A 14,136-nucleotide genomic window follows, 5' to 3' on the forward strand; every position below is an offset into this window, starting at 1 on the left:
CACTGACTCAGTCGTGAAGTGTCCAACGATGAAAATGTGCTGAAATCCTCTCGCTCTGGGAAAAAGCGCTAAGGACTGAGGAAGACGGTTCAACATAGGCTGCTTATGCTTCAAGGGGCTTTTGACTTGTCCCGCCGCCGCCTTCTCATTTCTCTCTTGGAGCCGCAGCTCGTCTCCGGGGTGGGGGTGGCCGCCGGGTGGCTGTGCGCGGGGGATGCTCTTACATAACCGCTCGTCGCGTCCTGCTTTCTCGCGCGCTCCTGAGCCGCGGGGTGGGAGAGCCGGGGGACGCAATGGAGCTCGGGCTGGCGCGCCGGGGCCGGGGACGCCGGTGCGGGGAGAGGAGCGCGCGGAGCCGCGGGAGGAGGGCGCGAAAGGCGGCGGGGGAGGTGAAGGTCAGTGGGTGTGAAGCGCCGGATCCACACACCCCTCCTCCCCTGTCCCCTCCTTCCCTTCCTCTCCGTCCCCCTCTGACGTCTGGAGCTGGCAGCTCGGCGGGTTCCGCATTCCCGACCCCTCCCCGCCGCCCAGGGGCCGCTATATAGCCGGGGCTGATGCAACCGGTCCCGCCGCCCGCCACAGCCTGCGGGAGGGACGCTCAGCGGCCGCGACGGGGGGCGCTGGCGGACGCTGCAGCGGCGGCGGGGCTGGCGCCGCGGCTGCTCCCGGGCCGGGACGGGCCTGGGCACCGGGAGGAGCTCGGCAGCCGAGCGGCAGCGGCGCTGAGTGGGCACGGCGCCTGCAGCGGGGCCCCGGCCCCAGGGGCGCCGCCTCCGCCCGCGGCTTCTGCACGGTGGGTGCGAGCGCGCGCTGGGGGCGCCCGGGCCGGGCGGGGTGGGGCGCGCCGGCCGCAGGCACCTGGGACGACCGCCCCCGCGCGGGCGGAGCGTGCGGAGCCCCGGAACCCGCCGCCCCGCGGGGAGGCTCCCGCAGCCCCGGGACCCCAAGCAGCTCCAGCGAGGAGCGCTGCAGCTCGGTCCCCTCCCGCGAAGCGCCTGGGAGCCGGTGGCTTTCCTTTGGTTCCCGCCCTGGGACGGGAGGCTCGGTCCGTTCCTGGGGCAGCCAGGGCGCTCCCTCAGTCTCCCTCCCGCGCGCTCCTCCCCCGTCCGTTTGCTGGGAGGTGCTCTCTTCGGGCGGCGGGGAAGGCGGGTGAGTAGGGAGAAAACTGCCCGGGGAAGACGGGCTATGGGGGTGCAGATGGAGGGTTAAAGGTCAGGGAGGTGCAGGGTGCTGGTGGTGGAGGGATGACAGGGACCTGCTGGCGAGTGGTGCCACCCCCACTCACCTCGCAGGGAGGAAGCGCGGCTCCCTCAGGACCCGGAGAGGGGTAGTGAGAAGGGCTGGGGCTCTCCATCCAACGAAGAGGGCTTCTCTCAGGGCCATGCTGCGGGATTCTGGGCTGGGAGGGAGCCTAGGGGCGGCCCGGGTCCCCTTTGGGTTTCCACGGCTCCCAAGCCAGGTTACATAAGGAGGCAAGCCGGCTCATCTAGGTAACCGGCTCCTCCTCTCCTGACCAGGCCAGTTTAGAAGGCTCTCTTACTGCCCCTCCCCTCAGAGGAGGCTGAGAGATTTGGGCCTTAAGGCCTGGACCTGCGACCCTGGGGTGGTAGACCCAGGCTTTGCCTGAGTCAATGGGAGCGGCTGGGAAGATGGGGAGACCTTGGCTCTTCTGCAGGGATGGATGGGCCATGCATGCGCCTGGAGATGGAGAGGCTGGTGGAAGGGACATCAGCTCCACTTGCAAGGTTGCCTGACCCTTGCCAAGTGTGCTGCCCTCCCTACTGGCATCCAGGGCATCTGGCTGTGGCCTGACCACATGTGCTCAGGGCTGATGAGCCCAGGTCTGTGTCTCCACAAAGGACTTGCAGGCTGTGGGCATATATACCCAGGTTTAAACCTTAGTAGTCTTTCCTCAGGGTCTTAGTTTGAGGAGCAACAGAAGCTTTGAACCATGATTGGGTGCCTGTTTGTCCTTTAAGGCCTTTCTGTGAACTGTGTTCACCTATCATCTCCCTTCTCCCCAAATCTCTTCTCTGAAAGTTTTTAAAAACACCTCCCATTGCTTTCATCTTTCCAGCAAATCTGGCTGCAGCTTGGCTGATTGCCTTACTTTCCTTTGCAGGTTTCTAGGGAAGAGTTTAACCAGGTATCAGGTGTGAGCATGGCTCTGATTTTACATAAACCTGAGGACCAGGGAAGAGAAGCAAGGTCTATTCTCCTGCCTCTGGCTGGCTAAGGTTTTGCCTTATTTAAAACAGGGAGGATGGATTTCTCAAAGACTCTTCTGTTCCCCTTCTACTTTGGCTTTGGTTCAGAGCTGCAGGCTGCTCCAGAATCTTCCTGAAGAGCTGGGTGCTGTGAGATTTGAAGGGCTGCTGGAAAGCATGGACCTGGAGGCCTCTGACTTTTCTCCTAGGTTGTTTGCAGCCACCTCCAAGGAGATATGTTGATAAGTGGTAACAGTATCCCTTAGGGAAGGATTTAGACAAGGATCTCCTCACTCACTCCCTGCTTTGCTTTTGCAGCCACCAGCTTCTGCCTCCCCCACCTGTTTGCAGGATGTGTGGGCATCTTTTCCAACCTGCAGAACCCTTGGCAGGAGGAGAAAGGGCTAGGCTCTCCAGGCCTTGTTTGTTGTGGGGCTGCTGGTGTTGCAATGGGCTGGCTGTCTCTCGCACCAGTGTTTCTGTTTCCAGCTCCACTCTGGAAGAGAGGGGCCAATGCTGACTCTAGGTTGGCTTGCTCTGTATTCATTCAGCCCCAGCTCAACTTGAGCAATCAGAGCCAGGGCTGAGGGCAAGCAACATTCTTTTCTGCTTTTCTGCTGCAGAATGCAGTTTGCTTTTTTCCATGTGAATGAATTATGTTTGAAACTGAAATGGGAGGAAGAGAAAAATAGAGTGAGTGTATGAATATGTGTGTGCATATACCTATAGAGGCAGGGGGAGAGCAGCAGGCACATTATTTTTCCATTTTCCTTTAATTAAGGCTCTGTGGAGGTGTGTTTGAAAACAGAGGGTCTCCTATGCCTTTGAGGAGGGTGAGAACACTGTTTTGGCTGCGTCCCGGGCCATATGCAGCGTATGGTGGCCAATGAAACTGGGCCTGGCTCGTTCTGTTGCTTGTCTTGGCAGTCGGTTCCGTGGCTTGTGTTACCAGCTCTGGAACTTACGGGCTGCCAAGCTCCGTGTGCCTGTGCGTGAGTGTGTGTGTGTGTGTGTGTGTGTGTGTGCGCGTGCATGTGTGTGTGTACACTCTTGTGCGTGTGTGTGGTTTGGCCTCTCGAAGCTCGGCAGAGACAAATGCCTTAGCGACCCAGGGTTGGAATTTCAGCCTGTGTTTCTTTATACTCATTGCTGGCTGTGGGGGGCCCAGCCAGAGCCCACCGTTATAGGTGTTTTTTTTTAAGTCTGTTTTCTTGCTGCAGCCCATGGGATTCCAGTTGTGGAGCTTCATTTCCAAAGCTTTAGCTGGCCAATGGCATTTATTTTTAAAAAGGGCCGAAGGATTTATCACACACTCTGTGTATATGTCTGGGTAATGTATCATTCTGTGAACTCCTGACACGAAGGAACAGAGATGGGGTGGTGTGGGAAGAGAGGATAGAGGCTTGTTGGGGGGGCAGTACCTTCCCAGCTTCTTGCTGCTCGGGATAAGGATTCCTGGCAGAAGTGACTTAATGTGTATTCACTGAGCACCTACATTAGGCAGGGGAGACAGCTGTGTTTACAGGCAGGGCCTGGTCAAAAGCATTTCTCTGGTCTCTTAGGAAGAACCTTTCCTGGGGAGAGGTTCCAGTTTCTTGTATGGCTGGGATGGCTATGCAGGTATCATGCATGTCAGTGCCATGTGGGTGGCTTCTCCTGAGTCCTACCACCCCTCTTTTTCTTATGAAATCTGAGGAGTGACCCCTCCGAAGCAGTGCAGGGAGAGAGTAGATCGAAGGACACAGAAGATGCTGGCCCACTGCTTCTGGAGGCAGGGGTGGAAATCTAGCCAGTTGTGGTGCCTTGTTTCCAGTGATCTATGCAGCTGTGTTCTGGCCTGTAGGATGGAGGAGACCTTAGGAGAAACTGAGGCAAAGGTGGGTGCTGTGCTTCATTTCTGTACCTTTGTACCCAGCCCTGACCTGGCCCCTTCATTTGTATTCTGCATTAACTGCCTGGATACAGGATGGTCCTGGCCCCTTGGGGTTTAGAGCTAGAGAGTGGGACAGCAGAGACTCCTCTGGGGGAATCCTCTTCATGGCCTTAGGAAAAGGAGGTCACTTTTAGGTGGAAACCATACAGAAAGGACCTCGAGGGGTCATCCAGCACCAGTGTCGCTCCAGGAAGGAAGGCCTCATGGCTATACTGACTTTACATTCACTAGGGGCAGGCACCATTCCAGGTACTTTCCAAGTTTTCACTAATTTAATCCTCTCTGCACCCTTGCAGGGCAAATAACATTATCCCCACTTTACATCTCAGGAAAGTGAGGCACAGAAAGGATAGGGAACTTGCCCAAGGTCACAAGCTAGTAAGGGGCAGAGCTAGTTTTTACACTCAGGCAATCTGGCTCCAAACCTCCCACCCTTAACCTGCCTCCTTCTCCTGCTTGCAGAGCTGGGACAGCCATCTGGAGAGGAGCTTTTGCTGCTTGCCCCTGTTCTCAGTTTTGGTGCTTTCTCCCTCCTTTTGCGTCTTGCCGTCTGGATCTCTGTCTTTTCACAGCTAGCTGACCTACATCATTTCAGATTCCAGGAGAGAGATCATCCAAGATAATTCCTTAGCTCCAAGAACAGGTTTGGTGTTTAATTCTCCAAGATTCATGATAGTTACCGTGTTTCCCTGAAAATAAGACGTCCGGACAATCAGCTCTAATGTGTCTTTTGAAGCAAAAATTAATATAAGACCTGGTCTTATTTTACTATAATATAAGATCATGTATAATATAATATAATATAATATATAATATAATATAATACCAGGTCTTATATAACATATAAGACCCAGTCTTATTTTACTATAATATAAGACCAGGTCTAATATAATATAATATAATATAATATAATATAATATAATATAATACTGGGTCTTATGTTAATTTTTGCTCCAAAAAACACATTAGAGCTGATTGTCCGGCTAGGTCTTATTATCGGTGAAACATGGTAGTTCTGTGCTCTGTGATCACTGGCCTGGCACCTTTCTGTACTGTACCACCCCCCGCCCCACCCCAACTACCCCATATTCTACATATTTTCCTTCTGGGAATCTTCCCAGTCTCCAGCTCCCAAGACCTCCCACCCCCTCATGCTGATGCTCAGTTGCTGGCTGTCTGCTCTTGACTTCCCACCCCAGGAGCACTCCTGGAGCCTGACCCTGGGAACTCCCTCGCTCCTTGACCTGCCCTCACTCACCTCCACTTTCCCTTGGCACCACGCCTTGCAGCCTTAGGCTGCCTGCACTCACTTGCACACCGTTCCTGGCTCCTGATGCCAACCCAGGCCAGCTGTTTGCCTGGAGGGCAACTAACCTCCTGAAAGAGGCCCAGAGATTTTAAAGCCTCCCTTCAACTTTTGTTTCTATGGACAGGAAATTCATGACGCAGATCCTAGCTTTCTCTTAACCTGTCTTTGTTTTTTAATTCTGTCTTTGCCATTCTAGATGAAGATGCCGAGTCTTGGGCACTTTCTAATAAGAATAGCTCTTTATGAGTTTGACCCATTAAAGCAAAACTGTTATTTTTAGATACTCCTATTTAAAACAATTGTGGTACCTTACAGATTTCATACAATAAACAAGAGAAGAAAATAAAAGTGAAAAACTTAAATTATCTCTACCTTTTATCCTTTGGCTAAAATAATTTTTCATGTTAATATCTTCCGATAAGGCCCATTTTCAGGACTTGAAACGTTTCCTGGATTTTCTTCTACTTGTTCAAGGCAGCACCGTGTAACTACAAGTCCCTGAGGAAGTCAGAATAGATATAAGTATCAAATCTTTTCCTCAGGTTCTTTCCCCTTGGATCCATCTAGTCCCTGTTTCTTTTAAGCTAGCTTTGAGGAAGCTGCATCAAATCACCCATAATCTTCAGCTCAATAACAGTTTAGGGTCCACTGTGACCTCCTGAGTGCTTTCTTATTCCTGCCTTGCTTGTCAGGCCCATCTTGATCTGTGCATTACCCAGTTTTTCTGCATTGGCTAATTTCCAGGTTATTCCTGGTCAGTGTCCCAAATTGCCAAAGTGTTTTTGGATTCTGGGCCTGCCTTTTGAGGCACAGGCTTCATTTGCCAGTTTTGGTCTTCTGCCAGGGTATAGCGCTTGCTCTTTATTTATGCATCCTCGTTACTAATGGAGACATGGAGGGTGTTTATCTTCCTTTTGGACCTCCTGGGCCCTGAAGGGGAAAATCCTCTGGGTTCTTCCCCTAAAGCTTTTAGTGCATAGTTCTCCTTTCCCTACTAAATTGTTTCCGTATGGAACAAACAGTTGGGGAGATGATTTCACCTCTTGTCATCTTTCCTATGTCTTCCTTGAAGTGGGTAAATTCCTCCTGGATGTTATTGGTTCCCTGCCACGACCGCCTCCCCTTTTTATAGATCCCTAAATCACATCAAATTGTTTTTATTTTTCCAATCACCAAAGTTGCCTTTCAGCCTTGGATCGTTAGCCAGCTCTTTCCAGTTAATGAGGATCCAATTATGAAAGGCAGCCGATCCACCTCCTCCATCTTCTGCCCCCCTCCCCCCGCAGCCGAGCTGGTTAGGATGACTTCTCGCTGGTGAATGTCAGCTGTTGTGGTTGTCTCCTAGGAATGGCATGTATTAAGGACTTTGTGGTTTGTATTTGAGCAGTTAGGGGCGCCCTTGTGGTAGGGGGTGGGGGGAAGAGGGAGATTTTTGCTTCTGCAAAGGAGAGCCTGGAGTCTGATGCCCTGAGTGAGGCTTGTCATTGGGATGGGTTCACAGGGAAGCAGGAATGGCAAGAATTTATGGCGCTGCTGCTCCCAGGGGGTGGTTACTCCTCTTGGTGTGGGGGGGCTGCACAGTAGCAGATATTTTGGGATCATTTGTTAGTGTCTCATTTATACCATCTGTATGAAAATAAACAGAAGCCGCAAGCTGAGCCCATCATTCCCGGAATAGAGTGGGGTCTGGCTTCCGTCTCTCAGAGATGGCTTAAGCGGGGAAACACACACAGAAGTCTCTGGAGTATTTTTCTTGGGGTCTACTGTGGGAACGAATAATCTGGAGGTAGATAATGAGCATCTAAAATTCCAGAGACAGATCCTCACCCTGCTCACTGAATTTTGCTCTACCATGAATCTGTTATCATTTGTGCATTTATGCATTCATTTATTTATTAATTCAGTGAGTATTTGTCGATTACCCTTTTTTTGTGCCTGAAATGATGCTAAGCACTGGGGGCATATGGGGCAATAACCGGCCATGAAATCTCCCCTCCACTGGCTGAGTGGCCACGTGGCACATTTTGCCGCACAGGAATAAGTTCTTCCAGTTTAGGGAGGCTCTGGGGCTTTTGGCCAACGAGGGGATGTTGCTCTGTATTTTTGCTTCGCTTCATACGTGCGGTGTGGCACCCCAGCCTCTGTCCGGGATTTGTGTTCAGCTGAAGTACCAGGCCCGGAGCATTTCCCAGCCTCCCATCTCCTGTGTTTTGACCAGCTCAGTTAAGCATCCTTCTGGGGAGCTCTGACTCCTTGTAGCATCAGTGCAAGTCTAAAAGAGGGGATTTTGTAGGGTTTTCTCCTCTCCTGAGAAAGAGATGTGTTTCCTTTGTCCGTTTGATTCAGGTGGCCTGAAATCACCCCCTTTGCCTGCTGAGTGTCCACATGACTGGGCCCAGGCATCATTTTGCTACACAGGAATGAGTCCTCACACTGGCCCTGTTCTTGTTTTCCCTGGAGGAGGCCTGGGGAGACAGGCAGCTCATCGTCATGCCCTGGAGCAGCCTCCTGGTGTGGCATCCTGCAGCTTTCTCTGCATTGCAGACCCAGCTCTGGAAGGTGGAGGGGATAACTCTCTCCCTGACCCTGGACTCAAGTCCAGCTCAGGGTTAGGGAGGGTCACAGCACACCGACCAATCACATGTGACACATCTTGGGGGCCATTTCTATGTCTGGGCTCCCGTCCCAGCTGCCATGAGGTTATTCAGGGCACTTCCTAAACATGGATCTTTATGGGAAGCAGAGTAGAGGGTCCTTTGTGCAAGAGAATGATCCTCCACTATGGGCTTGTGTCGGCAAGTCTACTCTTAGAAAGTCATTCCTTCTGCCTTAACATCTCTTGGGGCCCAGGAGGGGAAACAAAAAGGGCAGGCTGAGAAAGCTTTGGTTCTAAAATCCAGGGACCAGAAATCCAACCCTGGCTCTTTCCCTCTCTAGCTGTGTGACCTTGGGTAAATCATTTAACCTTTCTGAGCTTCAGTTTACTCATGTGCAAAATGAGGATGTGGTTTAGATAAGCACGGGGCCTCTTCCAGCTCTAACACTACAACTTGGCGTGAATGAATCTCAGATCCTTTTCTAAGATGGCCTGGGGGACACTGGGTGCTAAGGAGGGGGAGAAAGGATGTGGGGTGGGAAGGAGGGTCTGAGGGGCCAGGTATGGAAGGAAGAGCAGGTACAGCATAGATGAAAGAGCCTGGAGCACCCAGTGTAAACTGGGTTCAAGGCAGGGCGCTATGTGCAAATAACTTCATGGACAGATAGGGCCAGTGTGCTGAGGATGAAATGATAGACCCACTGTCTTCTCACAAGCACCTTTCTTTAAAGAAAGTGATGTCCAGCGGAAACGTTTGTGGTTTGAGGGTGCAAATCACTCCCACGCCTTTCTCCCCAGAGTGCAGAATCTATTGAGAAAGGGACACAGGATTGACTAGGGAACCAAATTTCACCTTTGAAAGTGAAATGAAGATGGAGAATGTGGGGTGCACCTGTGGCCCAAACAGGCTCCCTCATATGCTCCTCTCTTGAAATCTAGACCTGAGAACCTGAGTGGGGGCAGGGGGTTGTGGGTCACCCTCCAGGGCCACTCTCATGGATGAGAGAGTCCAAGACAGTATGGCCATATGAGCACATTAACTCTGCCCCACAGAGAAGTGTGGTCCAATGGATGACACATCTCTCTCCTGTCTCGCCAAATGCATCCCTCTCCATGGGAAGAGACAGGTGAAGACGGAAGGCTAGGCCAAAGTTTCTCCCTCAGGATTTCTAAGACAGTGAGGTTTTGATTTTATGGCTTCATACAAAGAGGTGAGAAGGGGGAGGATTATTTTCTTTGCAGGACTGGAATCCAGAAGCAGCTTTGTACTAAAACGCTACTTACAAGGCTGCTTAGAAGCCAAGGCTATGTACATTTGATCCCCATATTCTCTGTGCCTCCTCGCTCATAGTAGGTGGTCAATAATTGGATGGGTGGGTGGATGGATGGGATCCCTGTAAGGGACCAGATAAGTCTGGGCTTATTGGCTGACAAGCTTTCTGCATTGCCATCTGTACCTTAAAGTGACCATTTCTTATCTATGAGCTTCTCCCCCTAAAGAGAAGGAAAAAAATAACAATTCTCTTGGCGTTGACCTGTCTAATTTATGTCTTTCTTTCATGCCTGAATCTGTCTTCCCTTGCAAAGTTTCTAGGTCTGGCAGAGCCTGAATATGTGTTTGCTTTGAGAAACAAGAGACCCTGGAGGACTTTTCTGGTACTGGGCTCCATTGGGAAAGCACATTCTAATTAATTCCGTCTCCTTTGCCTCAGTCTTTTCCTCATAGATACCAGATACACACACTTACACACACACTCAACTTTAGCTTCAATTTGTTTCATTTCATATTCAGGGTGTCTTAACAAGTATGCAGAACGGGATGTGTGATTTGAGGGGAGGCAGCATGCCAGACCAAAAATAGCTCTCTCTAAAACAGGTGCAAAGGTGCTTGAGATTCCACCGTTAGAGTAATCCATTCTCTTGGGAGGCAGTACATTTCGATTTAAATCCCACCTTCTCCAGTTTTAACTGTACAGTCTTGAACGAGTTATCTTTCTAAGCCTCGGCTTCTTCCTCTGCGTAATGGGCACTAACCCGGTCTTATGGGGCGAATGGAAGGATTACGCAGTGCCAAGCACATAGCAAATGCTGACTCCATGTGGCGTATGGTTGGGCTAAGTGTTACCTTAAGTGGCAGGAATAACCTTGGTGTGAATTAAGTAATTACGTTTCTTTATGACAGCATGGACTTAATGGCAGGAAGAGTAACTGGGTCGGGAAGGGGTTCAGGGGGACGTTGGTGAAAGGATGAGGTCCTGGCAAGACATGGGGCCTAAGCCTCATGGCACCTCTTCTGGCTGACAGCACTTGTCCTGCTCTTCTCCCACCCCCTCCAGGCTGGACTGCTGCTCCTCCTGCTATGATGCCTGGGCAGATCCCGGACCCTTCCGTGACTGCGGGCTCTCTGCCAGGGCTGGGCCCCCTGACTGGACTCCCCAGCTCGGCTCTGACTGCAGAGGAGCTGAAATACGCCGACATCCGCAACATTGGGGCCATGATTGCCCCTTTGCACTTCCTGGAGGTGAAATTGGGCAAGAGGCCCCAACCCGTGAAAAGTGAGGTGAGCGAGCCTTGTTCTCCCAGGCCGAAGCCAAGGGGAGGATGCCTGGGTCAGAGTTCCATGCCTAGCCCTGCACTCACTGCTTGACCTAAGTATTGCTGTTCAGCATGGGGTCTGAGGACCAGTAGCATCCATGTCACCTCATGGCTTGTTAAAAATGCAGAATTCAGCCCCCCACCCCCAGAACTTCTGACTCAGAATCTAAATTCTGATAAGCTCCCCTGGGGAATTTAAGGACACGTTAAAGTTTGAGAAGTCCGAGGCTAGGACAGGATGCTGAACCTGTCTCTGGTTCTTTGAGGGGCAAGGGAAGAGTGATTAATAACAGTAATGAATAATAGTATATTGGCAATCTCTCTGGGGTGTTGGGAGGACCAGGGGAGATAATGGAACGGTGCACGCACTTTGAAAAGTATACAAGAGAATACCAATATTGGGTTATCTTTAAAAATAATCGTTCGTCACGTCATTGCTCGAACCCTCTTGGCCCCAGACTGGAGCTGAATGTGGGAACTTATAGGAAGGGGCATGTGGCCTCCCATAGCTGGGCATGGCCTCAGCCACTCGTAACCAGCTGCCTTAGATGATGTTTGCAGGGGCCCCACACGTGGAGCAGTCCTTCCTCAGGTCCCTGGCAGCTGGAGCTCTCAAGAGCTTTACTTGCAGAAGAGCTGCTTTTCCCTGGGGACTGGTGAGAAGCAGAAGTCCCCAGCTCGGGTGAGCATCAGTGCTGAGCCACTTCCCCAGCCTTGGCGATTCAAGGCTTGAAGTTCCCAGCAGGGCCATTTCTTCAGAGGCCTAACAGGACAGTGGCCCACCTGGAAGGGAGAAGGAGCCGGTGGTGGGTGGTGGAGAGGTGGCTGGGGGCTGGGGTGGAGGGGAGGCTGTGGGAAGCAGCCGAGCATCAAGTGTTTGGCAGCTGTGATGAGGGAGCATTCACAGGGAACGGTGTGCCTGATGGGGGCTCATGCGTTAGGATGGAGCTCAGAGGGCTGGACATTCCTCAGAGGGCTGGCTCTTGAGTGGAGAAAGGTGTCTGGGTACCGTAGGGGAGAGTTAGGTATATTCTACAACTACTGCTCTGCCCTTCCTCCCCCCCCCCCCCCCCCGGGAGTACCATAAAAACTGCAAAGGAGGTCTGCTGGGGGGCTTGGCTGGGGTGGCAAACTGGCCATTTGTGAGCTGGATCTGGCTCTCAGATGTGTTTTGTTTGGCCTGCACAGAGTTTTAAAAGAAACTTGAACCAACATTTCACTTGAAATCTGGATTTTAATCTTTGATTAAAAAATTGGAACATCGAGTCACACCGAGCCCTGTTCGGGCATGACAATAGCTCCATGGAATGGAGAGAGCCCCTCACTCCTTTCCTATCTCCAGTTTGCCACAGCCCCCACCCCACCTCCCTACTATTCTTGCTTTGGTTTACATTGTTGGTTTTGCTTTTGTTACCCCCAGCTGCCTTCATTTACCTTAACTGCTCAGCCCCTACTGTAGAAATTTGCACTTGAGGCACCTGGATTAGGTGCAGTGTAGATGCCCATTAAAGACTGTTGATTTCCAGATGAGAGTTGATGGTAATTATATTGTTCTGAATTGATTTTGTAAATCGTCGAGCTGTCAATAGCACTTCTGGCTTATTTAGTGTTCTCTTTTCTTTATGGAGGGCTCTTGCCTTTAGTTCTTTGCTATTCACCTTCCCAGGCCCATAACTTGAAAGCACCTGTTTCTGGGTCACTCCACAGTACAGTTGTCATTTAGAACCAGTAGCTGAGGCCACGGAGTTGATGAAGAGCCTGGGTCAGGGGCTGGCCCAGTAGGGCTTTGCCTGGGAGGCGGAGTTACCACCTCTTCCCTCAGAAAAAGGCGCTGGAGGAGTGTCCCTTGTTCTTGGCGGGCGGGGAGCCTTTATTTGTGTTGGGTATTTTTACATTTCACAGCCTCCCCCAAATTGGTGGCATATGCCCTGTACCTGACAGTGACGTGCTGTCTTCACAGGCACCCACAAACGCACGCCATCCAGGCGGTGAAAATAACAAGCCGTTTTTAGGGCATATTTGCATGTGCTCTCCCTCCTGTCAGACTGCAGCATTGTGGGGGCGAAGAGGCAGATGGCGCGGGGAGGTTGTGCCTGCGTGGAGTAAGGTCAGCTCTGCACTGGGAACTGACCTCCAAATGTTTCCTAGGTCAGACCCAAGGTGGGTGGGGGTGCTCATTCTTAGAGCAACTAAAAAATAAAGCGGGTAGGGAGAGAAACTTGCTGCTGCAGAACCTTATATCCCGAAGATTTATTTGCATATGGCAAACGGCCTTTGGTGGATTTTTCACATCGGCATTTTAGACTAGTAAAAGTTTGTTAAAAAAAAAAGTCTGTTTCATAGTTTGAATTATAGTAAGATACTAGCTCACATTTATGAAGCATTTACTATGCACCAGGCACTATGCTAAATTTTAAAACGCATGATCTCATTTATTCCTTACCTGATCCTGGTGACCGAGTTCTCCCCATTTTAGAGAAGAGGAATTTGAGGTCCAGGGAAGAGGAGGTCAGGTCCCTCAGGCTCACAGCGCTAGAAAGTGGCAGAGCTGCGGGCAGGGCCTGTGGTGGGGCGGGGCCTGTGGTGGGGCGGGGTCTGTGGTGGGGCGGGGCCTGTGGTATGACGACGCTGCTGCTGTGATAGCCGTGTCTCAGCTGCACTGAGCCAAGCACCAGGCTCAGCGCTGGGTGCTCTTTATGAAATATCTCATTGAACTCGCACACGAACCCTTTGAGGTAATTACGTTATTACTGCTTTTACTCTTATGCCCACATAATGGATGAGGTTAACAAGGCTTAGGGAGGTCCAAGGTCATGCAGCTGGAAAGCTAACTTTTAGAGTGGAAGCTTTCACCTTATGCTGTGGTTGCCTCTCTATCAGGCTGGAGAAGGAGGTGGGGTGGAATGAACCTTGGCCCCAGAACACTGGATCATTTTGATGACATGGTCCAATTAGTGCTAAGCCCTACAATTCTGCAGCCGCATCATTTCCCAGGCCCTGGAGAGGTGGGCCGAGCCGCTGTGCGTGCAGTCCTGTCCAAGGAGGCCCTTGGGCTGCCTGCCTTGCAGAGGCCAGCAGTCTCTTGGGCCGTGTCCAAACACATGAAGCAGTTTGGGAAAAGAAAACTGGAGGAATTAAATGACAGGTTTTGTAAATGATAATGTGCTTTGTGCTGATATGGTTATTATGTGTTTGACACATAATGCTAAACAGTTCTTGTGCCAATTACTTGCCTGTAGTCCATTTGTCCAACAGATATTTGCTAAGCACCTACTATGTGTGCCAGGTACTGTGCCAAGCACTAGGAACTGAACCATAAACAAAGTAGACAAAGTCCCCTTCTCTTGGAGTTGTATATTGTACTGGGGGCATCCAGAAATAAAAATAAGCAAATCAATATACAATATAAATGGTCAGTTGGTAGTTAGTAATGTGAAGAAAAATTAAGCAGACCAAGCGATAGTAAGTGGCTAGACTTCTGATGTTAATGGCTGGC

At 51.1% G+C, this 14,136-nt stretch overlaps 1 protein-coding gene across 3 annotated transcripts in view; it reads left to right on the forward strand.

Moving 5' to 3' along the window:
- Positions 1-239: 239 nt before the first annotated feature.
- The window catches only part of JDP2 (Jun dimerization protein 2), a 39,476-nt gene continuing 25,579 nt past the window's right edge, over positions 240-14,136 (forward strand). The window contains exons 1-2 of one of the 3 annotated variants that reach the window (XM_019733654.3): positions 240-395; positions 10,382-10,605. In XM_019733654.3, the coding sequence (XP_019589213.1) occupies positions 10,405-10,605 (201 nt within the window). In that variant the 5' untranslated portion in view covers positions 240-395; positions 10,382-10,404. Of the gene's footprint in view, positions 396-655; positions 794-893; positions 1,150-10,381; positions 10,606-14,136 lie in introns of those variants that run through there. The other 2 variants (XM_074327198.2, XM_019733656.3) reach the window with 2 other exon arrangements.

Source organism: Rhinolophus sinicus, chromosome 3 (assembly GCF_057876585.1).
Source record: "Rhinolophus sinicus isolate RSI-liver-muscle chromosome 3, RSI-T2T, whole genome shotgun sequence".
Classification (NCBI taxonomy): Eukaryota; Metazoa; Chordata; class Mammalia; order Chiroptera; family Rhinolophidae; genus Rhinolophus; species Rhinolophus sinicus.